The 26,190-nt window shown below is 51.7% G+C and overlaps 1 protein-coding gene across 4 annotated transcripts in view; it reads right to left on the bottom strand.

The window, feature by feature from the left end:
- Positions 1–26,190, bottom strand: part of LOC101116807 (protein kinase cAMP-dependent X-linked catalytic subunit) — an 84,177-nt gene that overhangs the window by 42,147 nt on the left and 15,840 nt on the right. For all 4 annotated transcript variants that reach the window (XR_009598975.1, XM_060408621.1, XM_060408622.1 and 1 more), the window contains exons 2-3: positions 19,094–19,262; positions 7,437–7,700 (exon numbers count right to left, since the gene is read on the bottom strand). Coding sequence is in view for 3 of the 4 variants with exons in the window: in XM_060408621.1 (XP_060264604.1) it covers positions 7,437–7,700; positions 19,094–19,262 (433 nt within the window). In the remaining variant the exon portion in view is untranslated. The remainder of the gene's footprint in view (positions 1–7,436; positions 7,701–19,093; positions 19,263–26,190) is intronic.

The following is a 26,190-nucleotide window of genomic DNA, read 5'->3' on the forward strand; positions in this document are numbered from 1 at the left end:
ATCCAACGAGCGAAGACGGACCCAGCAGAGGAACTGCCTCCCCTTAAATCTCCTGCACCAGCAGGCGTTTTGTTTTTTTTAAACACTATGACCACCTCGTTGCTTTGGCTCAGGAAATTCTTAAGTTCTGCGGGCCGATCCCGTTAGAGCTGCGTTTCCAGCCTGGGGGCACATCCAAGGTTGCCTGAATGCGGCTGGAAGCCTGGGCCTCAGCTGTGAGGTCAGACCAGCTGGAGGCGGTAGCAAGTAACATACTTGCCAGGTGTGGTGTCTCCGCTTACGCGCGGAAAGTTGAGTCTCTGTCTGGCAGCAACCTCAGCTGAGGGGCCCACACATCGAAGGCTGTACAACTTAGCAGTTTTCCAAGTAGACTCAGGTAGCCTGACACCTTTTTCTTTTTTTAGCTCTGCCAGTTTATAGCTACCAACCCATCTCCCTCCAACCTCAGACACGCCTGCTCAGTCATGTATCCCCACGGACTGCAGGCCGCCAGGCTCCTCTGTCCATGGACCTTTCCAGGCAAGAATACTGGAGTGGGTTGTCATGTCCTTCTCCGTATCTTTTTGAAGCAAAAGCTTTTTCCAAAAAGACTCCACGCTTCTTAGGAGCTAGAGAGGCATAAATTGCTAGAAACAGCTTCAGAATAGAGCAAACCTTCATAAAACTTTACATCTCGAAGCGGAACTGCAGTTCCGTGAAACGTTGCAACAGCGTTTCCACAAGCCCCAGAAATGTCAGTCCTCACTTAATATCCCCAAAGAAAACTGAAAGCGGGGCACTGAAGAGACTTGTGTACACCGACGTTCGTAGCAGACAGTTACGGAAAAGCGGGAACAATTTGTCTTCTTCCTTTAAGAGAATTCTCTTTATACTTAAAAAATTTTCCCAATCCTCTTGGGCACACGAGGCATCCATTGTTAGAAACAAGCTTGTGATTTGCAAGAAATATGGAAAGAGAAAGACGGACGGCTGTCGATGCTGGGGGGAAAGTGCTGGTCCGGGTGTGAATTATCAACGCTCTGCTGTTCTCTTTTTCACTCACTCAGCTCGTGGAGAGAAGGCAAGGTGATATCCACCGCTGTTACTTTTTCTCAGTGTTATCATTTCCACTACGACACGGGGCTTCCCGGGTGGCTTAAAGAGTAAAGAATCCACCTGCAGTGCGGGAGACCCAGGTTCAGTCCCTGGGTCAGGAAGATCCCCTGGAGATGGGAATGGCAACCCACTCCAGTATTCTTGCCTGGAGAATCCCCATGAACAGAGAAGCCTGGCGGGGCTACAGTCCATGGGGCTGCAAAGAGTCGGACATGACTGAGCAACTAACACTTTCAGGGGTAGGAGGCTGTTATCCAAGGAGAGCGCGGTTGGTCTGTGCAACAGACGTCCAGCTGGTGCTACGTTCATATTCCCAACTGCCCACTGTGGCATCCACACTGGGTTGAGCTGAATTCCACCCAAAAGTCCTAACGAAAGGCTGGTACCCGTGAATGTGATCTTGCTCGAAACAGGGTCTTGGAAGATGTAATCAAGAGAAGATTGGGCCTAACCCAGCGACTCGCGTCCCCGTAAGAAGAGGGAGGCAGACGGAGATTTCGCTTTACCACGGGAGGACACGGTGAGAATGAGCCGGGAAGAGACCGTCATCAGGAACCCAGGTCGTGGATTTCAGAACTGGGGAGGGTAATAAATGTCTCCCAGGGTCGCACATCCGGTACTTCTAAGACCGCGCTGCCGTGACGTCACCTGACCTTGAGTTCCCTGCAACAAGACTCTCTCCAAGTAAAGTCACAACGGGGGGTAGAGCTTTAAGACACGGATTCTGGAGGGACATACATGCCGTCCACAGCAAAGGAGGGTGATCACGATGCCGGTGGTGGTGGTGGTGGTGGTGACAATAATGGTGGTGATGTTGACGGTGATGGTGGTGGTGATGTTTAACGATGGCGGTGATGTTAATGATGGTGGTGATGTTTAACGATGGTGGTGATGTTGACGGTGACGATGGTGGTGATATTGATACAATGGTGGTGATATTGATGGTGACGATGGTGGTGATATTGATACGATGGTGACGTTGATGGTGATAATGATACGGTGGTGGTGGTGATGTTAATGATGGTGGTGGTGATATTGATATGGTGATGGTGGTGATACTGAGATGATGGTGGTGATGTTAATGATGGTGGTGATGTTTAACGATGGTGGTGATGTTGACGGTGATGGCGGTGGTGATGTTAATGATGGTGGTGATGGTGGTGGTACTGATATGATGGTGGTGGTGATATTGATGGTGGTGATGTTGACGGTGACGATGGTGGTGACGTTAATGATGGTGGTGAGATTGATGGTGATGATGGTGGTGGTGATAACGCTATGATGAGGGTGGTGATGCTAGTGATGGTGGCGGTGTTGATGGGGATCTCGCTATGGTGATGGTGGTAACAATAATGATGGTGGTGATGTTGACGGTGACGATGGTGGTGATATTGATACGACGGTGGTGATGTTGATGGTGATAATGATACGGTGGTGGTGGTGATGTGAATGACGGTGGTGGTGATATTGATATGGTGATGGTGGTGATACTGAGATGACGGTGGTGATGTTGATGGTGATATCGATATGGTGATGGTGGTAACAATAATGATGGTGGTGATGTTGATGGTGACGATGGTGGTGATATTGATACGACGGTGGTGATGTTGATGGTGATAATGATACGGTGGTGGTGGTGATGTGAATGACGGTGGTGGTGATATTGATATGGTGATGGTGGTGATACTGAGATGATGGTGGTGATATTGATACGACGGTGGTGATGTCGATGGTGATAATCCTATGACGATGGTGGTGACGACATTGACGGCAGTGATGCTGACGGTGGTGACGGTGGTGACGTTGATAACGCTGCTGCTGCTGCTGCTGCTGCTGCTGCTAGTCGTGATGGCAGTGAAGGTGAGAATTATGAGGTGACGTTGGTGCTGGGAGCTTGGACGTGATGAACTGAGAAGCACTGCCTCTCTACCCCACATCCACTACCTGATCGGAACTGTCTTTAGGAAAGACTTTCCAACAAGCAGATCCAGCCATCCTTACCTCTCACCCTACAGGGTAGGAACAGCTCTCACTTCACAGATGAGATGAGCAATGCCAGGAACACAGGGGTGACCCCAATCTACACACTCACTCCGACCCTCTAGAAACGGGCAAACACACAAGTCCAACGCGGACAAGCGGTGCCCACAGCAAGCCTTCATTCCGCACTGCCCCTCTGAGGTGCTTCCATTAACAGAGGCTCTCGGTAAGGGAAATAAACTTATCCTGAAACCCAGAAAGCACTACCGCTTGGCAACTGTGGGGATACGGGCAGACCGTCTCACCTCTCAGAACCACAGATGTCTCAGCTGGGAACTGGTGATGGTCGGGCCAACTGATCACCCAGCGAATCTGTGAAGCATTTTACTGATGGTTTGCTGGAATCAAGCTTCCAAACAAAATGACTTTGGAAAAAAAAAGGAGGACTTTCATGTTGATGTTTGGTAGACACCAACACAATACTATAGTGCCATTATCCTTCAACTAAAAACAAATTTAGAACAATTGAATTCTGTAAAGCAATCATCCTTCAATTAAAAATAAATCATGGAGAAGGAAATGGCCACCCACTCCAGTATCCTCAGCTGGAAAAGTCCATTGACAGAGGAGCCTGGCGGGCTGCAGCCCATGGGGTTACATGACAGCGAGCGTCCATGAGGGTTCAGGGAGATGGGTGGGTAGCAATAAACTGGTATAAGCAAAAATAAATAAATATATTAAAAAAATAAAATTAACAAAAACAAAAAAAACTGGCCTCCCCTGGAAGTTGAGAGATTGGGAATCCACCGCTGAGGGTGGTCACAGGTTGTCAACACCTCTGCTTCCTTGCTTTGTCCCCTGGGTCCCATCCCTGGTCCAGGAAGACTGCACATCACACAGGGCAGTGAAAACCCCGTGCGCCACCGTGAGTGAGCCCGCTCTAGAGCCCGTCCTCCACAACGGGAGAAGCCGCTGCAATGAGAAGCCCCGCGGGTCACGACCGGAGAGGGGCCCCTGCTCGCCACAACTAGAGAAAAAGCCTGTGTGCTCTGCTGAGTTGCTCAGCCATCTCTGACTCTTTGTGACCCCATGCTCTGTAGCCCGCCAGGCTCCTCTGTCCATGGGGATTCTCCAGGCAAGAACACTGGAGTGGGTGGCCATGCCCTCCTCCAGGGGACCTGCCTGATCCAGAGATGGAACCCAGGTCTCCCACATTGCAGGCAGATTCTTTACCAGCTGAGCCACCAGGGAAGCCCAAGAATACTGGAGTGGGTAGCCCATCCCTTCTCCGGGGGATCTTCCCGACCCAGGAATTAAACCGGGGTCTCCTCCATTGCAGGCAAACTGTTTACCAGCTGAGCCACCTAAGTACTGCAATGAAGACCCAGTACAGTCAAAAAGAACAATTTTTTTTTTTTAAACAAGGGTGGACTTTATACCCAACACTGCTAATAGATGGCAGCACCACTATCATAGAATAAAACCCAGGTTTAAAGCTACCTGCACTCTTTCTACAAACACTGAAAGTGAAAGTCACTCAGTTGTGTCCAACACTTTGCGACCCCACAGACTATCAGTTCAGTTCAGTTCAGACGCTCAGTGGTGTCCAACTCTTTGCGACCCCATGAATCGCAGCACTCCAGGTCTCCCTGTCCATCACCATCTCCCGGAGTTCACTCAGACTCACGTCCATCGAGTCAGTGATGCCATCCAGCCATCTCATCCTCTGTCGTCCCCTTCTCCTCCTGCCCCCAATCCCTCCCAGCATCAGAGTCTTTTCCAATGAGTCAACTCTTCGCATGAGGTGGCCAAAGTACTGGAGCTTCAGCTTTAGCATCATTCTTTCCAAAGAAATCCCAGGGCTGACCTCCTTCAGAATGGACTGGTTGGATCTCCTTGCAGTCCAAGGGATTCTCAAGAGTCTTCTCCAACACCACACTTCAAAAGCATCAATTCTTCGGCGCTCAGCCTTCTTCACAGTCCAACTCTCACATCCGTACATGACCACAGGAAAAACCATAGCCTTGACTAGGCGGACCTCAGTTGGCAAAGTAATGTCTCTGCTTTTGAATATACTATCTAGGTTTGTCATAACTTTTCTTCCAAGGAGTAAGCATCTTTTAGTTTCATGGCTGCAGTCACCATCTGCAGTGATTTTGGAGCCCAAAAAAATAAAGTCTGACACTGTTTCTACTGTTTACCCATCTATTGCCCATGAAGTGATGGGACCAGATGCCACGATCTTCATTTTCTGAATGTTAAGCTTTAAGCCAACTTTTCGCTCCCCACAGACTATACATCCATGTAATGCTCCAGGCCAGAATACTGGAGTGGGGAGCCTTTCCCTTCTGCAGGGTATCTTCCCAACCCAATGATCGAACCCAGGTCTCCCACGTTGCAGGCGGGTTCTTTCCCAGCTAAGACACAAAGCACCCCATTTTATTCTTAAGTAAGTGATGAAATTCTATAGGGAAAAATGACATTGACTTCAACTTCATCAGAGAAAGTAATCCCAGGATGGCCCCTGTGTAAAAGTCACCAGACATGAGTTATTTAATGTAAGTCATTTCAGTTCGGTCGCTCAGTCGTGTCCGACTCTGCGACCCCACGGACCACAGCACGCCAGGCCTCCCTGTCCATCACCAACTCCCCGAGTGTACTCAAACTCGTGTCTATTGAGTTGGTGATGCCATCCAACCATCTCATCCTCTATCGTCCCCTTCTCCTCCTGCCTTCAATCTTTCCCAGCATCAGGATCTTTTCCAATGAGTCACCTCTTCGCATCAGGTGGCCAAAGGATTGGAGTTTCAGCTTTAGCATCAGTCCTTCCAATGAACAGCCAGGACTGATTTCCAATGACTATTCAGGATTGATTTCCTCTAGGAGTCACTTCCTTTAACGTAAAACTGCTCCGCAATTGTTTGCCATAAACAGATGTTTCTGCAACGTGAGGAACAGTACTCACGTGAACCAACCCCAACTCGTCACAGGAATGGACACCAGGGGCGTTTGTCCCAGATCTAGCTTCTGATATGGGAGTCATCAGCTGTACTTTCACTGCACAGAGTGAAATTCTAACCCGGTTTTAATCTGAATTTAAATGTAACAACCCACACTCAACGCACAGACTGAAAAATGGACATGAACCTGCTTTCTTTCCAACCATTTCAAGCATCACGGGCAATAAACACAGATCTCGTGTTTCTGATGGGAAATCAGTGCCCAACTTAAAGAGACACCAAAGGAGAAACGATGTTTGGAATTTCAAAACCTGAGTAGCGAAGATTCATGGAGGACTTCCCATGGTTCAGACCCACGCTTCCAAAGCAGGGAGCACGCATGTTCCAGCCTTGGCTGGGGAACTAAGATCTTACACACCATGAGGTGTGGACAGAAAATATTCACGGAGAGTCTGTCGGAGCTGATACGGACAATATGTTGAAATGGTCCCATTTGGGACATCCTGAATTAAATCAAGTTCTGAATGAAATCATTTATGCCTGGTTTGACTTTTTGAAACAAGACTCGTTAAAAATGTGAAATAATTCAGATCTGTGCTGAATTTGTTTTGAACAGCAATGCTCTCGATAGCAACGTTAGGAAGCTAAATTAGTACAATCGTGCAGAGGAAGGGAACACACACCTTTGTCCTGGGAAATACGGTACTGAATGCTCCTCAGTAAGCTAAGGCGTGTCTGAGTCTTCGTGACCCCAGGCGGTGTCAGAAGGACTGGGCTCTGGGGCTGTCTCTAAGATTGTCCTGAGCTTGGGGACAAAATAACACACCTCTACCTCTTAAAATGTCATCATCCTTATTACAGACAATAGCCGAGGGCGTGGAGACAACCTCATTGTCCGTCAGTAGGAGAAACTATAAAGGAGGTGGAGTACCTATACGAGATGGAATATTACTCAGCCATGAGAAAGGACGACAGCATGCCATTTCTGGCAACGTGGATGGACCCACAGATGGGCATATTAAGTGAAGCTGGCCAGGTAGAGACAAAAGCTATACAGTATCAGTTATAAGGGTGAGTGTTAGTGGCTCGGTCATGGCTAACTCTCTGCCGTGAATTGTAGCCTGCCAGGCTTCTCTGTCCATGGGATTCTCCAGGCAAGAACACTGGAGTGGGTAGCCTTTCCCTTCTCCAGGGGATCTTTCCAACCCAGGGATCGAACCCAGGTCTCCGGCATTGCAGGCAGATTCCTTACCAGCTGAGCCCCCAGGGAGCCACCCATCACTTCTGCTGAGATGAGGAATCTCAACAGAAAGCAACTTCCAGCACAGAAGGCAGAGTGGAGGCCGCCAGAGGCAGAGGGCGGGGAGAAGGGGGAACACGGGGAGGGCGACGGGCACTCACTTGTCCACCAGCTTCTTGGCGAACCCGAAGTCGGTGAGCTTGACGTGGCCGTCTCTGTCCAGCAGGATGTTCTCCGGCTTCAGGTCCCTATAGACGATGTCCCGGGAGTGTAGGTACTCGATGGCACAGACGATCTCGGCCGCGTAGAACAGCCCGGTGTTGCTGGAGAAGCGGCCGCGGTTCCGCAGGTAGCTGAAGAGCTCGCCGCCCGGCACGAACTCCATGAGCATGTACAGGAATCGGTCGTCATGGCCCGTCCAGAACCTGCACCGGGGAGTGTGGGGGGATCCCAGTGAGACTGAGCGCTCCGCCCCAGCCAGACACACAGAGGCTGAGGTGGGCAAAGCATTGAGCTCATGGCCCGTCCAGAACCTGCACCGGGGAGGGCGGGAGGATCACAGTGAGACTGAGCGCTCCGCCCCGGCCGGACACACAGAGGCTGAGGTGGGGAGAGGATTGAATTCATGGTACATGAACAGGTCACGCAAAGATACATCTACAGGGGCGGTCTAGCAGTCACATATGGATATGAGAGCTGCACCAGACAGAAGGCTGAGCGTCTGAGAACTGATGCTTTCCAACTGTGGTGCTGGAGAAGACTCTGGAGAGTCCCGTGGACTGCAAGGAGACCCAACCAGGCCATCCTAAAGGAAATCAGTCCTGAATATTCACTGAAAGGCCTGATGCTGAAGCTGAAGCTCCAATACTCTGGCCACCTGATGTGAAGAGCTGACTCACTGGAAAAGACCTTGATGCTGCAAAAGATTGAGGGCGGGAGGAGAAGCGGGCGACAGAGGATGAGATGGTTGGATGGCGTCACCCACTCAGTGGACATGAGTTTGAGCAAGCTCCAGGAGCTGGTGATGGACAGGGAAGCCCGGTGTGCTGCCGTCCATGGGGTCGCAAAGAGTCGGACACGACTGAGCGACTGAACAACAACTTCCTTGGTTCTGCAAGTGCTGTTTCCATTACATAGGAGGGTGACAGACTCTAAGCCGAGGTGATAAAGGCGTTGGAGAGAGAGAAGAAAAGAACAGACTGGTAGATTCAACAGCCAGCACAAGGCCCTCAGTCATGAGAAAGCCAGGTGCTGCAGTCCCTGGGTTCACAAAGCGCTGGACCAGCTGAACGACACACACCGTCACAGACATGTATATGTGTCCACGTATACATGTCATGAAGAGTGAAGTCGCTCAGTCGTGGCCGACTCTTTGCGACCCCATGGACTGTAGCCTGCCAGGCTCCTTCGTCCATGGGATTTTCAAGACAAGAATACTGGAGTGGGGTGCCATTCCCTTCTCCATCTATTGGAATAAATACAACTGTATAAGATACGGCCCTGGAAAAGGTACCCATAAGAAAGAGATGGTCACACTAAGTGAAGCCAGACAGAATCACAGAAATACCACGATACTACTTATACATAGAGTCTAAAAGAGAATGACAAAGTCCCCTAAACAAAACTTTTAGACACACTGGGAAACCAAAAACCTCTTGCGACTTGCCTGACAGCACTCTCTGCTTTACTGAGGTGCTCGCCACTGAATCCGCTGTATCTCTGAGGTCTACCTATAGCAAACTGTTATCAATATATAGATATATATATCAACATATCAATGTATAAGCACTGGAGGAGATCGCTTGCAGTGACCCAAAACGTAACTGGAAGGAAAATCAGACAGAAGTAATGAAGTGCAGTGATCAGGAAACTATACGTGCTAAGAGTCATGTCTGACTCTTTGTGACCCCATGGACTACAGCCCACCAGGCTCCTCTGTCCATGGGATTCTCCAGGCAGGAATACTGGAGTGGGCTGCCATGCCCTCCTCCAGGGGATCTTCCCGACCCAGGGATCAAACCCAGGTCTCCTGCACTGCAAGCAGATTCTTTATCGTGTGAGCAACAGCGAAGTTCCCAGGGAAATATAAGTTTATGCAATAAAAAAAAGATGAGGGAATTCCCCAGTGGTCCAGCGGTTAGGACACTGCGCTTTCACTGTTGAGGGCGTGGGTTTGATGCCTGGTGTGAGAACTAAGACCCTACAAGTTGCACCAGGTGGCCAAATTAGAAAAAAGATGGCCGGCAGAGAGGAAAAACTTTTCTGTGTCCAAGGAAAGCCTTTCAAAAAGAAAAACCAGCATACTGTTCTGATGTTCAAATGAATGTCTATTTCGCTGATCACTGTGGTTATCCGTTAGAGAAAAGTATGGGTCCTGCATACAAGAGGCTTTCTCTAAGTGTGCATTTAAATGTGAAGACTCTCTGAGGCTAGTCTCAGACATGTACTTAGTCGCTCAGTCCTGTCTGACTCTTGGCAACCCTATGGACTGTAGCCCTCTAGGCTCCTCTGTCCATGGGACTTCCCAGGCAAGGAGACTGGAGTGGATTGCCATTCCCTTCCGCAAGTGGATCTTCCCGATCCAGGGATTGAACCTGTGTCTCCTGCATCGGCAAGCGGCATTCTTTACCATCTGCGCCCCCTGGGGAGCCCGCTAGGCTCAGACAGAGCTGCTGCCCCTTTGCCTGACACCCAGAGACCAAACGATACTAGGACACTGGAATTTGAAACCCAGCAAAGTTTGTTACAGGGCCGCACAAGGAGATGGGTGCGTCAAGCCTTAAGAAACCCAAAGTTACTGGAAGCTTTCAGCAAAGCCCTTTTGTACAGAAGGTGAGGGACGGGTGTGGTTAGGTGTTGCCAACTTCTTGATGTCAGAACCTTTATTCAGGCTTCCCAAGTGTCTCAGAAGAATCTGCCTGCAATGCAGGAGACCTGGGTTCAATCCCCAAGTTGGGAAGATCCCTTGGAGAAGGCAATGGCAACCCACTCCAGTATTCTCACCTGGAGAATCCCACGGACAGAGGAGCCTGGCAGGGAGACAGTCCAAGGGGCTGCAAAGAGTCAGACATGACTGAACACATTCACACGCACACACATCCTTTGCTCTTGAGGTCCCGTCAACGGTCAGAGGATAATGTTCCACTAAATCTCTACCAGACACGTGTTACATTATCTGTTCTGAAAAGAAAGGGCCAGGTCCCCAGGCATAGGTTTCACCCTTCAGGGTCCCAGGCCTGGCTCAGAAGGGACAGAGCTTAGAGGGCAGCTCCCTGAAGGCCAGGTCCCCAGACCCTGCCCAGCTGTCATCACTGAACTGACCCTCGAGCTTCTCAGGGTGCCCAGGTCGGGGAAGATGGGGTCCCAGAGGGGTCCCTGACTGTACGGTAGCCAAGACAGACGCCCAAGTAGTTAGATCGCAGACCCAAGGATGAGGGAGACCCCCAGGCTTCTCAGGGTGTCCAGATGGGGGAGACGAGGTCCCATGGGGGTCCCTGACGGCAGGGTAGCCACGACAGATGCCCGCTCTACTTAGATCACAGAACCTAGGACGGGAGGAGACCGTCACCGCGGCCTGAAGCCCCGGGTCCAGACAGCGGGTGGCCCTGGCAAGCACCCTGGAGCCCCCCGAAGCCATAACCCCCAGCTTGTTCCTGGGCCCCTCCGGGCTCTCCCACTGGACCAAGGCTGGGTGAGCTGGAGGGCCCCCAGGAGTAAGGCCAGGACCAGTATCTGCATTGTGTCCACCCGATGACCGCCGGTCCACACACCTTTGGATGAAAGCCCTCACTAAGGGGCACTGAATGACAGCTGGGGCCTGCGGACGAGGCCCGGGACAGCACCGTCCAAAGGCTGAGCAGCATCACTAAGCGCTGTTCATTGATGCTTGCTTGCCAGTGGGTGGGGCCCACTGGGTGCCGTCCAATGGCTGAGCAGAACCACTAAAGGTCGCTCATTGGCAGCTGGCTGCTTGTGGGCGGGGCCCACTGCAGAAATAACCAATGGCTGGGTGGGACCAAGAATGTTACTCATTGACGGTTGCCTGGGTGCCACTGCGGCACTGCCCAATGGCTGAGCAGAACCATCACCAGGACTTCATTGGCAGTTGGCTGCTTGTGGGTGGGGCCCACTGCAGAGCCAACCAATGGCTGAGTGGAACCACAAAGGGTTGTTCACTGACAGTAGCTTGTGGGTGGGGCCCGCTGAGGTGCCATCCAATGGCTGAGCAGGACCATTAAGTGTTGCTCATTGGCAGCTGGCTGCTTGTGGGCGGGGGCCCACTGAGGTGCTGTCCACTGGGTGAGCAGAACCACTAAGGGTCGCTCATTGGCAGTTGGTTGCTTGTGGGCGGGGCCTTCTGAGGTGTCAACCAATGGAGGTGCGGTACCACTAACGATCTCTCATTCATAGTTGGTTGCCAGCGGGCAGAGCTCACTGAGGCATCAACCAATGGCTGCGCAGGACCACTAAGGGTCACTTATTGACGGTGGTTTCTGGGCGGGTCCTTCTGCAGCACTGACCAATGGCTGAGTGGGACCACTCATGGGCACTCATTCATAGTTGGTTGCCGGTGGGCTGAGCCCACTGAGGCCTCAACCCATGCCTGAGCAGAGTACTTAGGGTCTTTTATGGACAGTTGGTTGCTTGTAGGCGGGACCCGCTGCAGAGCTGACCAATGGCTGAGCGGGACCTGTTGCCTAGTAATGGTGCAGCCTAGCGATGCACATTGAGGGCTGCACGCTAAGGGATGCACTCACCTCACTTTGTTACACTCCTATAAATGCCTTTCTTTCTGCATTGCTAGATTTCTGCCTCTTGCGGCCAGGGCTGCCCAGGAACCCCATCTTTAGAAAGCACAGTGGCATCCACTTCTAGGGGTTTCTCTTTCCCCAGTTCCTATGTATCTTTGTCCCGTTCCCAGTCTCAAGGTTCGAGAGCTGCAGTGTTGAGATCTGACCGAAGACAGGAGGCAGGAAGGGGGCTTGGGGTGGGGTGGGGTGGGGGTGGTTTGTGGCTGTTGTTACTGGAAAAGGAACAAAACCTGCCCTCCCCCAGTATCTCTCAGGCACGCAGATTATCTGCAGCTGAAAACAAACAAGGTCCGGCAGATGCAAGGGAAAACTTGGACCTTCTCCCTGAACTGCCTACAAGAACGTAGATAGAGGAGTTGGTCCTGGAATCTCTCGTTTCAGCAGAGATGTCTGCAGAGGGCAAACAGAGCCTGGAGACTAGAGTTCACACTAGGTCTCTATGTCTCTCCTGGACCAGCAAACATTTATTTATAAAATTTTGTTTTTTCTCCGTCTCTATGTCAACTGCCCTTCCTCCTCTTTGATATCTGAAACCACTACCCCCAACATCCTCTTTTTGTCTGCAGCTGAAGAGGGTATTTAAGGGGAGTGTTAGGGCCATCTGGTGAGTCCCAGTTGGCTCAGGGGTAAAGAGTTCGCCTGCCAAAGCAGGAGACGCAGGAGTTCGATCCCTGTGTTGGGAAGATCCGCTGGAGGAGGAAATGGCAACCCAGTCCACTATTCTGGCCTGGAGAATCCCATGGACAGAGGAGCCTGGCGGGGCTACAGTCCATGCGGGTCGCAAAGAGTTGGGACACGAGCATGCGGGCTACAAGTTGGGCCATTTAAGGGAGTGACTCCATTTTCGTAACTCTCTCCCATGTATACATGAGATTAAATTTGTGTGTGCTTTTTCTCCTGGTTCATCTGTCTCAGGTCCATTTCATTCTTAGACCAGCCAGAAGACCCTGGAAGGATCAGGAACATGTCTTCCTCCCCGGCATCACTGTCTAGAGAAACCAGATGACCAGATGCCCGCCTTTGTCTCCATCATTTATAATCGAGACAAGTCTCTTTCTCTGGGCTGCGCTCACTCCTTCTCTGGGTCACATCATGACCTGTCTAGGTCTAGCCCGCCTGTTCCTTGCCGTGATGCTCAAACAGAAGCACACAGAATCCCAAAGGTATGACAGCCTCACTGTTCTTTCTTGGGCGAGCTTAGCACCCAGCAAGGGCTCTTCTGGCGGGAAAACGTCTTCCAGGGTCCCAATGACACCTGGCAGATGACCCTGCACAATGAACCTCTACAGAAACTCATGAAAAATGGATTTCCAGCCATATCAGTGAACCAAGGATGTCACAGTCATGAGTGACTGCAAACATGATGGATGGGGAGTCCACGAGCCCTGAAGGAACTCAGGAAACAACAGCTGCCGGCGAGCAGCCACTCCCCGTGGTGAGCCCTGAGGAAGCTCAGCAGGTGAACACACAGATGCTGGCCCCAGAGAGCTGAGATGCAGAATCAAGGAAAGAGTCCAGATGCTTGCATCTTCCTATACATCAGTTCAGTTCAGTCCAGCCGCTCAGTCACGTCCAACTCTACAACCCCATGGACCGCAGCACACCAGGCCTCCCCGTCCATCACCAACTCCTGGAGCTTGTTCAGACTCATGCCCATCGAGTCGGTGATGCCATCCAACCATCTCATTCTCTGTGGTCCCCTTCTCCTTCCACCTTCAATCTTTCCCAGCATCAAGGTCTTTTCAAATGAGTCAGTTCTTCCCATCAGGTGGGCAAAGGATTGGAGTTTCAGCTTCAGCATCAGTCCTTCCAATGAACACCCAGGACTGACCTCCTTTAGGATGGGCTGGTTGGATCTCCTTCCAGCCCAAGGGACTCTCAAGAGTCTTCTCCAACACCACAGTTCGAAAGCATCAACTCTTCAGCGCTCAGCCTTCTTTATGGTTCAACACTCACATCCATACATAGAAAAGCACTAAATTCCTCAACTTCGGGTATCTGATTTCTTTCATTAACAATCACCTTCTGATGTTCACACTAACTGCTCTCTGTTGCAAAACTTCTATATAACCTGGCTCCCCGCACCCCATCCTGCTTCCTCAGAGCAATTCTCAGGGTTAATAGAGATGCTGTCTCCTGGGCTTAAGTCCTAAAAATGTCAGCAGTGCTGAGAACACCTGTACTGATGCCACTCTCAAAAGAACAGAAAGTATTAGCTGCTCAGCCGTGTCTGACTGCGACCCCATGGACTGTAGCCCACCAGGCTCCTTTGACCATGGGATTCTCCAGTCGAGGATACTGGAGTGGGTTGCCATTCCCTTCTCCCGGGGATCTTCCCAACCCAGGGATCGAACTCAGGTCCCACTCTTAGATGCCAGCAATCTCTATACGGCAGAAAGGACAGGGAGGAGACACAGGGTTGCCTTCTTCAGACAGGACCGAAGCCGTCCTCCCCTGGAAAATCTTGACTGTGTCACAATACTTCAACACCCTGGACGCTGAGTTACTAAGCTCTTCTAAAATTATCTCTCCGCTGGCTGCACTGACCTTTGGAATGGTTTTATCCCAGAACAGAAAAGTTTCGTCCGATATCTATGTAGTGAACCTCCTGGCTGGCTTTCAGAAAAATGCAACCAGTCACACTTCAAGTCCCGAACTTGCTGATAACACCCCAGGCGAACGTGCCAAACCGTTCAAGCACAAGTTCAAACTGGAGCCTTTCTTCGGCGTGATCTTCTTCGCTTCACGCAGCTTCATGGAAATGCAAGGAAAACCCACTCGGGGCTTCTGGACAGTGTTTCAAAAGGCAGATATTGGGAGAAGTGACTCACTTCCAAGAGAAAACTAGACAGCTGGGAGGATTCAACACCTGCGCACCTCCTGGTTTTCTTCCCACTCAACTGCAGGCTTCACCCCGTGGCTGCGGGCCTTCCCTGCCGTCTGTTCCCAGGGCTGGTCACACAGATCCCTGTCCCCCCTGCTCTGTATGGGGGCGCATCCAAAGCCTGCTGGCTCTGGATCAACGCAACCGCAGTTTTCAAACACAACCTGGTCTCTCAAGTGATAACACACGGAAAAACATCCCAAACCTCAAGGACCTTATAATAACACCCTCATGGGCTAAAACACCAGCATTGAGCAACTCAGTAAGTAGGTGTTCTGGGCTGGATGGCCAAAGTGTCTGTCGCTCAGTCATGTCCAACTCTGCGACCCCACGGACCATAGCCCACCGGGCTCCTCTGTCCATGGGACTCTCCAGGCAAGAATACTGGGGTGGGTTGCCATTTCCTCCTCCAGGGGATCTTCCCAACCCAGGGATCGAACCTGCGTCTCCTGCCATTTCAGGCAGATTTTTATAGGTACTGTCTGCATCACCCCAAATCCATATGTTGAACTGCTAACCCCCCAGGACCTAAGAATATGCCTGTATTAGGAGATGGGTCTTCAAAGAGAGGATAAAGGTGAAATGAGGTCACTAGGGCGGGTCCTGATCCCAAAGGACTGGGGTCCATACAGAAAGAGGAGGTCAGGAGACAGACACACACAGAAGCACAGCTGTGTAGACTAAATGACAAGGCAAAAATCCCCATTTCCTTCCCCTGGGCATCTTCCCGACCTAGGCCTCTTGGTATAAGGCCACCCATGAAATCGGATGAACAACACATTTCTACAGCACCTCAACAACTTAATTCTACCTACAATGACCCAATTTCCAAACAAGGTCACTTTCACAGGTACTTGTGGTGTATTTCTGGGCTTGGGTGCTGCTCGCTCAGTCATGTCTGACTCTTTGCAACCCCATGGACTGTAGCCTGCCAGGCTCCTCTGTCCATGAGTTTCTCCAGGCAAGAACCCTGGAGTGGGTTGCTATTTCCTTCTCCAGGGGATCTTCCCGTCCCAGGGATCGAACCCAGGTCTTCTGCATTGCAGGCAGATTCTTCACCGTCTGAGCCACCAGGGAAGACCCATCTTTTGGGGAGGCAGACACAATTACAGCCACAACGAGGCGGAATATCCAGAGCTGGCAGCCCCCCGCCCAGCCCAAGACTCACAAGACCATCACCCTAACGTGTGCTGAGCCCAGAACGCACGCAACGAGGGCAACTCAGCATCTCCACCCTGCCACTCCCAGGCCTGAAAAGAGCTTCTCCCGCCGGCTTCTTGCCTCTTCCAAACTCTTGTCTTCTCAACATTTTGGACTTTCCCTGTCCACCATCAAGTCTACCTGCTTCTCTTCGGTGGAAGTGTTAGCCCATCAGTCGTGTCCGACTCTTTGAGACCATACGGACCATGGCCCGCCGGGCTCCTCTGTCCATGGGATTGTCCAGGCAAGAACACTGGAGTGGGTTGCCTTCTCTTGTTCCCAGCCCAGGGATTGAACCCGAGTCTCCTGCATTGCAGGCAGATTCTCTAACCATCACATAAACTACCACAGAAAGCTCAACAGACCACTAGGTCTCCAGAACAAACAGGAATCCGGCCACCAGGAGGCCTGTCTTCCTGGGAAAACTGGGCCACAAAGCACCCTCAGGGACACACCCTGGGGGGTTCTGGTTTGAGGACTTCCTGTATTCAGTTAAAAAAAAAAAAGGCTCAAGCGAGTTCTCCTAAATCACATGAGAATGCCTTGGCCACAGACATAGCAGTCTGCATCTCCTTTATAAAAGATTCATCGAAAACCGCTGGGCAACGGGAGTGCCTTCCCAGAATCTCCGAGTCCACAGGAGAGACACCGTTAAGTAGAAGCTTTGTTTTGTTGCAGAGGAAGGCACACAAGCATTGGATCGTCTACAAGTCTTCCCGTCAGCCACCTGGACACTCAGATTCGACCGGGGTCAGGGGGTTGACTCCGATGCACCAGCGACTTCTGTTCTGATGACTCAAAAGCATGAGACTCTAGTGACCCATCCACATGGGCCCCAGACTGCCCTTCGGCTCCGTAAAAGGAAAGTCAGACACACACACACAAAAAGCCAGCTGCTCCCTCTGTCCCCCATCAAACATGCCTCTACTCGTCTGGAGACATTGCTCCGGCGGTTTTGAGTTTATGGGTGCTTTCGTCCGTGCGTGGGGGCGGAGATGGGGACACGCAAGATGTTCCGAGACCATAGTAGACGGTCCTGTATCTGCTTGCCTGGGCGAGTGGATTGTAGAAGAAAGGCAGGTGTGGATGGCTGAGTTTGGAGGTGGCGAGGGGCAGGGCAAGGTAGAGGAGGCGAGCATCGCAGCGGAGGCGAGATCCTGGGCTGACCACGTGGCTGGCACCCCCACCTTCCAGTGCAGTCACTGTGCTGGGATGATGGAGGGAAGGGCATCTCAAAAGGGTCACCGTGACTGTGTGTTCAGTCGCTTCCATCGTGTCCGACTCTCTCCGACCCCGTGGACTGTAGCCCCCGTAGGCTCCTCTGTCCGTGGGGATTCTCCAGGCAACAACAGTGGAGTGGGTTGCCATGTCCTCCTCCAGGGGATCTCTGCAGAGCCGGGGATGGAACCCACGTCTCCTGCATTGGCGGCTGGGTTCTTTACCCACTGAGCCACCTGGGAAGGCCGAAAAACAGTCAAACACAAAGCCAGAGCCCGTGACAGCCGTCTCGAGGACACGATTAAATGAAGCCCCTGGGGTCATTCTCTACGGAGCTGCAAGCGGAGACGCAGATGGCCGGCGGGGCACGGCATGGGATGGGTGGGCCCTGACGGCTGCAGGGGAGCGAAGGATACCTTGAAAGCAGGCAAGTCGGGGAGGCCAGAACAGCTGTTAACTCCAAGCACAGGCTGGGCTGGGGGAGAAGAGGGGCTCAGAGGAACACAGTGCAGGCCAGAGGTGGGAACCACGGAAGCAGCAGCCCCCTACATCCCGCCAGGGATGGGGACAGACAGCCTGCTGTGGACGCCTACACATCTGGGCCGTGGGCAGGGTCGTACCTTTCAGTAGCAAAGAGGGTAGGAGAGCAGCGTTCCTGGTGGCTCAGTGGGAAAGCCTCCACCAGCCCATGCAGGCAGTGACTGAGTGAGAACTCACTCAGTCCTGTCCGACTCTTTGAGACCCCGTGGACTGTAGCCCCTCCAGGCTCCTCTGTCCATGGGATTCTCCAGGCAAGAATACTGGGGTGGGTTGCCATGCCCTTCTCCAGGGGACCTTCCCAACTCAGGGACTGAACCCGGGTCTCCAGCCTTACAGGCAGATGCTGTACCCTATGAGCCCCCAGGGAAGCTAAAGAATACTGGGGTGGATTGCCATTTCCTTCTCCCTGGACTGTGGTCCCTCCAGGCTCCTCTGTGCATGGGATTCTCCAGGCAAGAATACTGGGGTGGGTTGCCATTCACTGCTCCAGGGGACCTTTCCAACCCAGGAACTGGACCGGGTCTCCTGCACTGCAGGCAGATGCTGTACCCTATGAGCCCCCAGGGAAGCCCAAAAACACTGGAGCGGGTTGCCATGCCCTCCTCGAGGGGATCTTCCCCACCCAGAGATTGAACCCACGTGTCTCGGATCTCCTGCACTGGCAGGCGGGTTCTTCACCACCACCAACGCCTGGGAAGCCCAGCAATCACGCACCTGAGCCCCCAAATCATACATCAACTAATAAAGGAAACTTGAAAGAGCGTGGGGGAGAGAGGCATGTATGCGCTGCACGTCGGGCACCATCAACTGGATGATGCCACGATACACCCACGTGACGACACTCGAGACTCCACGAGACACCCCAGAGAGGATGGGAGTGGGCAGAGGCGGGCGGGTGACTGAGGTCCCGGGAAAACCCAGGAGATGAGCGCGCTGGCGACGGCAGGCAGGGAGCCCACGTGGATGTCTTGCTGGGGCAGACAGGCACCCCTTCTCCCCGCCGACCCTGGGCAGGCACTCAGTGGGACCCTCTCTTGTAAGATGGGGAGCTTGAGGTACGTCAGGACCCGGCGGGAACACGCTCCATCCCCAGCACACACAGGAGACTCCCACGCTGGGGGGTGTGGGCGGGTGGGCAGGCGGGGACCCAGAGCCAGGGACTCACAGTTTGACCAGGAAAGGGTGGTCGACTTCCTTCAGCACCGACTTCTCGTTGTGAACGTGCTGCTCCTGCTTCAGGCGGATGATGTCGGGGATGGTCATCATCTTCAGGGCGAAGAAATGCTTGCTTGTCTTCTCCTGCACGAGCTGCACGCGGCCGAACGTCCCTGTACCTGCACGCGGAGGGCAGAGATGGGGGGAGAGGCGTGCTCAGTGACCACAGCTCCCCCCCCACCGGGAACGTCAGACGACCTGGCAGGTCGGAAGACTCCCTCCTCTACGAGACGCCAGGCGACAAACCCCCCTCTGCAATGGTCAAGTTAAATTTGTGCACACACACACAGCACCACTTGACTCTAGGACAAAGCTACGTAGAGTCACAGCTGTGGTTCTTCCAGGAGTGACGCACGGACGTGAGAGCTGGACCATAAGGAAGGCTGAGCGTACTTAAGCATTGATGCTTTCGGACTGTGGTGCTGGAGAAGACTCTTCAGAGTCCCTTGGACTGCAAGGAGATCCAACCAGTCCACCCTAAAGGAGACCAGTCCTGAATGTTCATTGGAAGGACTGATGGTAAAGCTGAAACTCCAATACTTTGGCCACCTGATGCGAAGAACTGACTCATTTGAAAAGACCCTGAAGCTGGGAAAGATTGAAGGCAGGAGGAGAAGGGGACGGCAGAGGATGAGATGGTCGGATGGCATCACTGCCTCGATAGACATGAGTTTGGATAAACTCTGGGAGTTGGTGATGGACAGGGAGGCCCAGCGTGCTGCAGTCCATGGGGTCACAGAGAGACGGACACGAATCAGCAGCTGAAGCACAAGAAGCGTAACTTGCCCCTGAATTATCCTTTGACGAGAGTGACTGACCATCGTTTCTGGAAATGAGTCATCCCAGAGAAAACACACACGGAGCTAAAGGCAGAATGGGAAAGCACGCCAGATACGTTCCTGTGACGTGTCTTTTTCTTGACACTTTTCTAAATCAGGATGAGACAGAGTCAACAAACTTAGGGCGACTGAAGGGGAAGGGGCTGGGGGAGGGCTAAATGAAGAGTTTGGGATGAACAGATAACACACGACTAGATGGAAAACGGACAAGCAAGGAGCTACTAATGAACAGCACAGGGAATTCTACTCCACATCTCGTAATAACCGTATACGGAAAAGGAATGCAAAAAGAAGAACAGATATGTAACTGACTCACAGCTCAAATGAACACAACGTGGTAATTAACGCTTGCTGCCTTTAGTCACTCGGCAGTGCCTGACTGACTCTTTGTGACCCCACGGACCGTAGCCCCGCCAGGCTCCTGTGTTCCTGGGGATGCTCCAGGCAAGAATACTGGAGTGGGTTGCCATGCCCTCCCTCCAAGAGATCTTCCTGACCCAGGGATCAAACCCGGGTCTCCTGAATCGCAGGCACATTCTTTACTGCCTGAGTCACCAGGGGTGGCTGTAAACCCAAGGACAGGGCCCTCATAAGACACAGAACAGGAGAGACACGGACACGGCGGAGAAGCCACGTGGAGACGGAGACAGAGACGGGAGGGAGGCGGCCATCAGCCCAGGGACGGACGCCTGGAACCCCCGGAAGCCGGAAGAGGCGGGAAGGACCCTCCCCTGGAGACTGCAGGGAGCCCAGCCCTGGGACCCCCTGACCTCAGACGTCTGGTCCCCAGGGTTCAGGGAAGATGAATGTCTACAGTTTCAAGCTTCCCAGTTTGGTGGAAATTTGTTACGGCTGCACCAGGGGGTAGGAATTCAACCAAACCACGCTCAGGAATGGTCCGAGCATCCTTGTTGTTTAATCACTTAATTCTACACGTTCATGGTTTTGCATATAGAACCTAACACAACTTTAACCTTCCTCCTGTTTGAGAACAGGTCTGGACATGGAAATGTACATGTTTCAACTGCCCCAGCGGAGCTCCCCTCAGGTCTCTGGATATGCTGATGTGCTCTCGGAAAATTTCGGGAAAATTAAAGGCCAGGGGTGAGGACACCACGCTCAATTGTCTTTGTCCAGATTAACGCTGATGAGGAGAAATTCGAAAGAAAGACAATGAGAAATCATAAACAGAGAAGCCAGCCTGTTCTGGAAACTGATGAACTTTGCAAAAGCTTATCAAAAGAAGCACCGTCTGCTTCTGGCTAATAATAGCAACATTTTCTTGGCAAAGGAAACGCTGCTGAGTTTCTGGTACCCGTGGGGTAAGCCCCTGGGCGGTTCTTACTGGGAACACACCCTGGCTAGAAAGGGGAATTACTCTCAGACTTCCTAAAAGAAGAAGTTTCTCCAGAAGGGCTGCCACAGTCCACGTTCCTTTTTTATGAATTTCACTGGCACTGTACGTTTTAATTACTGGAAGGGAAAGGAGTCCTCACGTTATAAAAAAAAATGTTTCTAAATGTGTCTATGCGTGGTACCTCATGCAGAAAAGAGATACAGTAACACTTCTCTTAAGACATAAAGTCTTGCTTCCCAATACCTGTATTGTTTTTATCCTTGAGACTGCAGGCATGAAATATGTGATAACACTCTTTTTTTGATACCTCTGACACAATTTGGAAGAAATCGCACTGGTTTTAATGGTTCCACATCATGGAGACCATCAGGGGCCTTACTTACATGCTTACACCTTGGGTTACATTTTTTTAATCCTTGAGACTGCAGGAATCAAGTAAAATCTGCGATGCCTCTGTATCTTTTTCCCGATACCTCTGACACAATTTAACTTGGAAGAATCGCACAGCCTTTTTTTTTTTTTTAAATACCTTTCCATCATGGAGGCCACTAGTAGCATTTTCTTACACATCTGTCTCTTGTGTTTAAGAACGAAAAGACCCCGTCCTGAAGGACATATTCACTCTTTCATGATGAAAGTATCAAGTGTTACTCGATCAGTCGTGTCCAACTCTTTACCACCCCCAACGGACTGTAGCCCACCAGGCTCCTCTGTCCATGGGATTCTCCAGGCAAGAATTCTGGAGTGGGTTGCCATGCCCCTCCTGATGAAAGGGTTAGAAACAAACCATCTGAAGACATGTTTAAAAAGAAATATTATTTCACACATAAAGGAAAAGATGATGTGAAACTACAGGATAATGATAATAACTGGTGAGTTTAGAGTCCACGTAGAAATCCCACCAAGGTAGAAGTTTACCAAAGCCTGGCTAAACGTACAAGCAGATCCTACACGTGTGAATTTAATCTCCTGCGTTCTGCTGAAAAACAGGGAACTGAACTATTTGTTTCATCTGATGAGAAATCACCTTCTCTTCCTGTTTCACACATTCAGAAGCACTGGGTAGGCGAAAAAATTCACCCAGTTTTGAGGAAAAGTGAAAACCATTTTTCATGTTCACCAAGAATTGTATAGAACAATGGCTTTGCGAGGCACACGGACTGGTTTTGGCCAAACCCAACAGCACTGGTTCCTTGAAAATGACCTAGTTCATGCTTTAAATGGGCTTCTCTGGTGGTTCAGACAGTCCAGAATCTGTCTTCAATGCGGGAGACCCGGGTTCAATCCGTGGGTTGGGAAGATCCCCTGGAGAAGGAAATGGCAACCCACTCCAGCCTTCTTGGCTGGAGAATCCCATGGACAGAGGAGCCTGGTGGGCTACAGTCCATGGGGTCGGAAAGAGTCGGACACGACTGAATGATGGAGCCCGCCCACCCACCCACCCACCCACCCACACACACACACACACACACACACACACACACACGATACAGAAAACAGATAATGAACAAGGACCTGCTGGGCAGCACAGGGAACTCTGCTCAATCCTCTGTAATAACCTTATGGTCACCAGGGGGAAGGATGGGGGAAGGGATGGTCAGGGAGTTTGGGATGGCCATGGACACACTGCTGTGTTTAACATGGAGAACCAGCAAGGACCTGTGGTCTAGCACAGGGAACTCTGCTCAACACTCTGTAATAACCTTATGGTTCCCAGGCAGAAGGGATAGTCAGGGAGTTTGGGATGGACATGGACACTCTGCTGCATTTAACATGGAGAACCAGCAAGGACCTGCTGGACAGCACAGGGAACTTTGCTCAATCCCCTGTAATAACCTTATGGTTCCCAGGCAGAAGGGATAGTCAGGGAATTTGGGATGGACATGGACACTCTGCTGTATTTAACATGGAGAACCAGCAAGGACCTGCTGGACAGCACAGGGAACTCTGCTCAATCCTCTGTAATAACCTTATGGTCACCAGCAGGGAGGGATGAAGGGAGGGATAGTTGGGGAGTGTGGGATGGACATGGACACTCTGCTGTATTTAACATGGAGAACCAGCAAGGACCTGCGGTCTAGCACAGGGAACTCTGCTCAGTGTCACGTGGCAGCCTGGATGTGGGGGAGTTTGGGGGAGAATGGGTACATGTGTATGGATGGCTGAGTCCCTTTGCTGTCCACCTGAAGCCATCACATTGTTAATCGGCTATACTCCAGCATAAAATAAAAAAGATTAAGAAACACAGAATAAAATTTGGCTTTCGGCAATTATGGCTGCAAACCAGTACCAACTCATGTTTCACTGGGGGCAGGGGAACCTCCAGGAGTTCTGTAAAGAATGTGTCCTAACTTTGAATAAACTTAAAATCATGGAACTGGACCCTTCGAACAGGTGAATTTTATTGATCTGGATATTATCTCTTAATAAGCAAAATCTACCCTCAAAAAAATAAATATGATTTGGATAAAGTTATGAAGTTTTTTTTTTTAAGCTTGGAATCTTCAGCTTCAAAGATCAGCTGAATAAGCTGGACACAGTTCAGCTGGGCGCTGGGTGGGGCAGACGATCCTTGTGAGTCCACTCGTCTAGACAGGCTTTCAAAAAACAAAAACCAGTCATTCCCTCAAAATGCTGCGGGAGGGAAGCGGCATTCCACTGCACAGTCAACTCCTTCATTCTGTAAGATACTTATTTTTAAAAGACAAAAATAGAACAGATACTTCAGCGCCCACCCAATTCTTCTAGTTACAGGCTATTAAAGTTACGCTGTCTCCCATCAAAGATACAAAGTGTGTAATCACAAAAGAAAACCAGGAACAGGGAAAGTTGCCAACCTAACTCCCACTGCTAACAAATGCGAGACAAGGAGATGCCTCGAATTCCTGGTCTTGCACTGGGCTCCCTGAGAGAAGATAGGAGCTGCTCGGAACCTCGCCTGGTAACTCTTGACCCGGAGGCAAAGGTTGGTCTCTGTAATTTGATAACACGAGCTGGCCACTTTAAAAGTCGAAGCCGTAAACTGCAGTCGAGTCCGACTCTTTACAACCCCATGGACTGCAGCCCACCAGGCTCCTCTGTCCATGGGATTCTCCAGGCAAGAAGACTGGAGTGGGTTGCCATTTTCTCCTCCAGGGGAGCTCCCCGACCCAGGGATCGAACCCAGGTCTCTCGCACTGCAGGCAGATTCTTTATCAACTCAGTCACTAGGGAAGCCCTCCCGGAGGCTACACTTACATTTGGCTGTGCTGTGTCTCCGTCTGAACACACAGTATGTTTAGCGATGGTATGTGGGATGTAGTTAGCTGACCAGGGACGGAACCTGTGTCCCCCTGCACTGGGAGGGTGGAGTCTTTAACACTGCACCACCAGGGAAGTCCCAAGGCACTGTCTTTGGAGGAAGCCAGTCCTAAAGGAAATCAGTGCTAAATATTCATTGGAAGGCCTGATGCTGAAACTCCAATCCTTTGGCTGCCTGATGCAAAGAACTGACTCATTGGAAAAGACCCTGATGCTGGGAAAGATTGAGGGCAGGAGGAGAAGGGGACGACAGGGGATGAGATGGTTGCGTGGCATCACCGACTCGATGGACGTGAGTTTGAGTATACTGCGGGAGTTGGTGATGGACAGGGACGCCTGGCGTGCTGCGGTCCGTGGGGTCGCAGAGAGTCGGACACGACTGAGCGACTGAAGTCTGCCGTGGAAACTGGGGAGGAGGGCGAAGACTGGAGCTTGCGGTCTAGCTGAAATGAACGCTGGTGACAGCCACAGACAAGAGCTGAGATTCAAGGGGGCGGAGGAAACGGGGGCAGAGAAGGGCCGGCCTTTCGAAAGCCTTCCACCAAGCTCTTTGGGAGAGGCAGGTTCCAGGAAGTCATGGGGTAGACAGAGGGGAAGTGGCCCGGCTGATCTGAGCTCTGGGGTGTTTTCAGTTTGTTTCAGAGCTTTCCCTGTGGCCACGGAAGGCAGCAGGAAGAACCGAAAAAGAGGGGCTTGCAAACTCAAAGAGAAGAGAAAATGCAGCTTGGGGACGGGCGGGGATGGGGCTGGCAGAGGGCGGAAGAGCAGGGAGGACCACAGTGGGTGGGTGAAGCATCTGAGAGGGTCCTCCCGGTCCCCCTGCAGATAGGGGAACCCTGGCGGGTGTCCAGAGGGGTCTGCGGAGTTGCTTTGTTTTGGGGAGAAGCTGGCGACAAGTTCCGTGCTGGAGCCTCCGGACAAGCAGAGGATGTGGGATATGGTGGCTGGAAGGCTGTTTGTCCCCGAAACAAGATTCCTGTCTGCCTGCAACCTGTCCTTTTTTTTTTTTTTTAAAATATTTATTTATTTTAATTTGGCTCAGCTGGTAAAGAATCCTCGTGCCATGCGGGAAACCCGGGTTCAATCCCAGGGTGAGGAAGATCCCCTGGAGGAGGGAAGGGCAACCCACTCCAGTCTTCTTGCCTGGAGAATCCCATGGACAGAGGAGCCTGGTGGGGCTACAGCTCATGGGGTCCAGAGAGTCGGACGTGACTGAATGACTAACACACACTCTTTTAATTTACTTGGCCGAAACCTGGTCTCAGCTGCTGCATGTGGCAACTACTTCCCTGACCAGGGGTCAAACGCAGGCCTCCCGTGCTGGGAGCGTGGACTCTTAGCCACTGGACCGCCCAGGAAGTCCCCACCCAGAACTTTAGAACGCGGAGTTACCTGGAAAGAAAGTATCTGCAGAGGTGATGGACCGAAGGGTCTGAGATGAGGTTCCTCCTGGATGGGGGGTGGCCCTAAACCCCATGACAGGGTCCTCATAAGACACACAAGAGGAGAGACACAGACGCAGCGGAGAAGCCACGTGGAGATGGAGAGGCG

Source organism: Ovis aries, chromosome Y, assembly GCF_016772045.2.
Source record: "Ovis aries strain OAR_USU_Benz2616 breed Rambouillet chromosome Y, ARS-UI_Ramb_v3.0, whole genome shotgun sequence".
Taxonomy (NCBI): domain Eukaryota; kingdom Metazoa; phylum Chordata; class Mammalia; order Artiodactyla; family Bovidae; genus Ovis; species Ovis aries.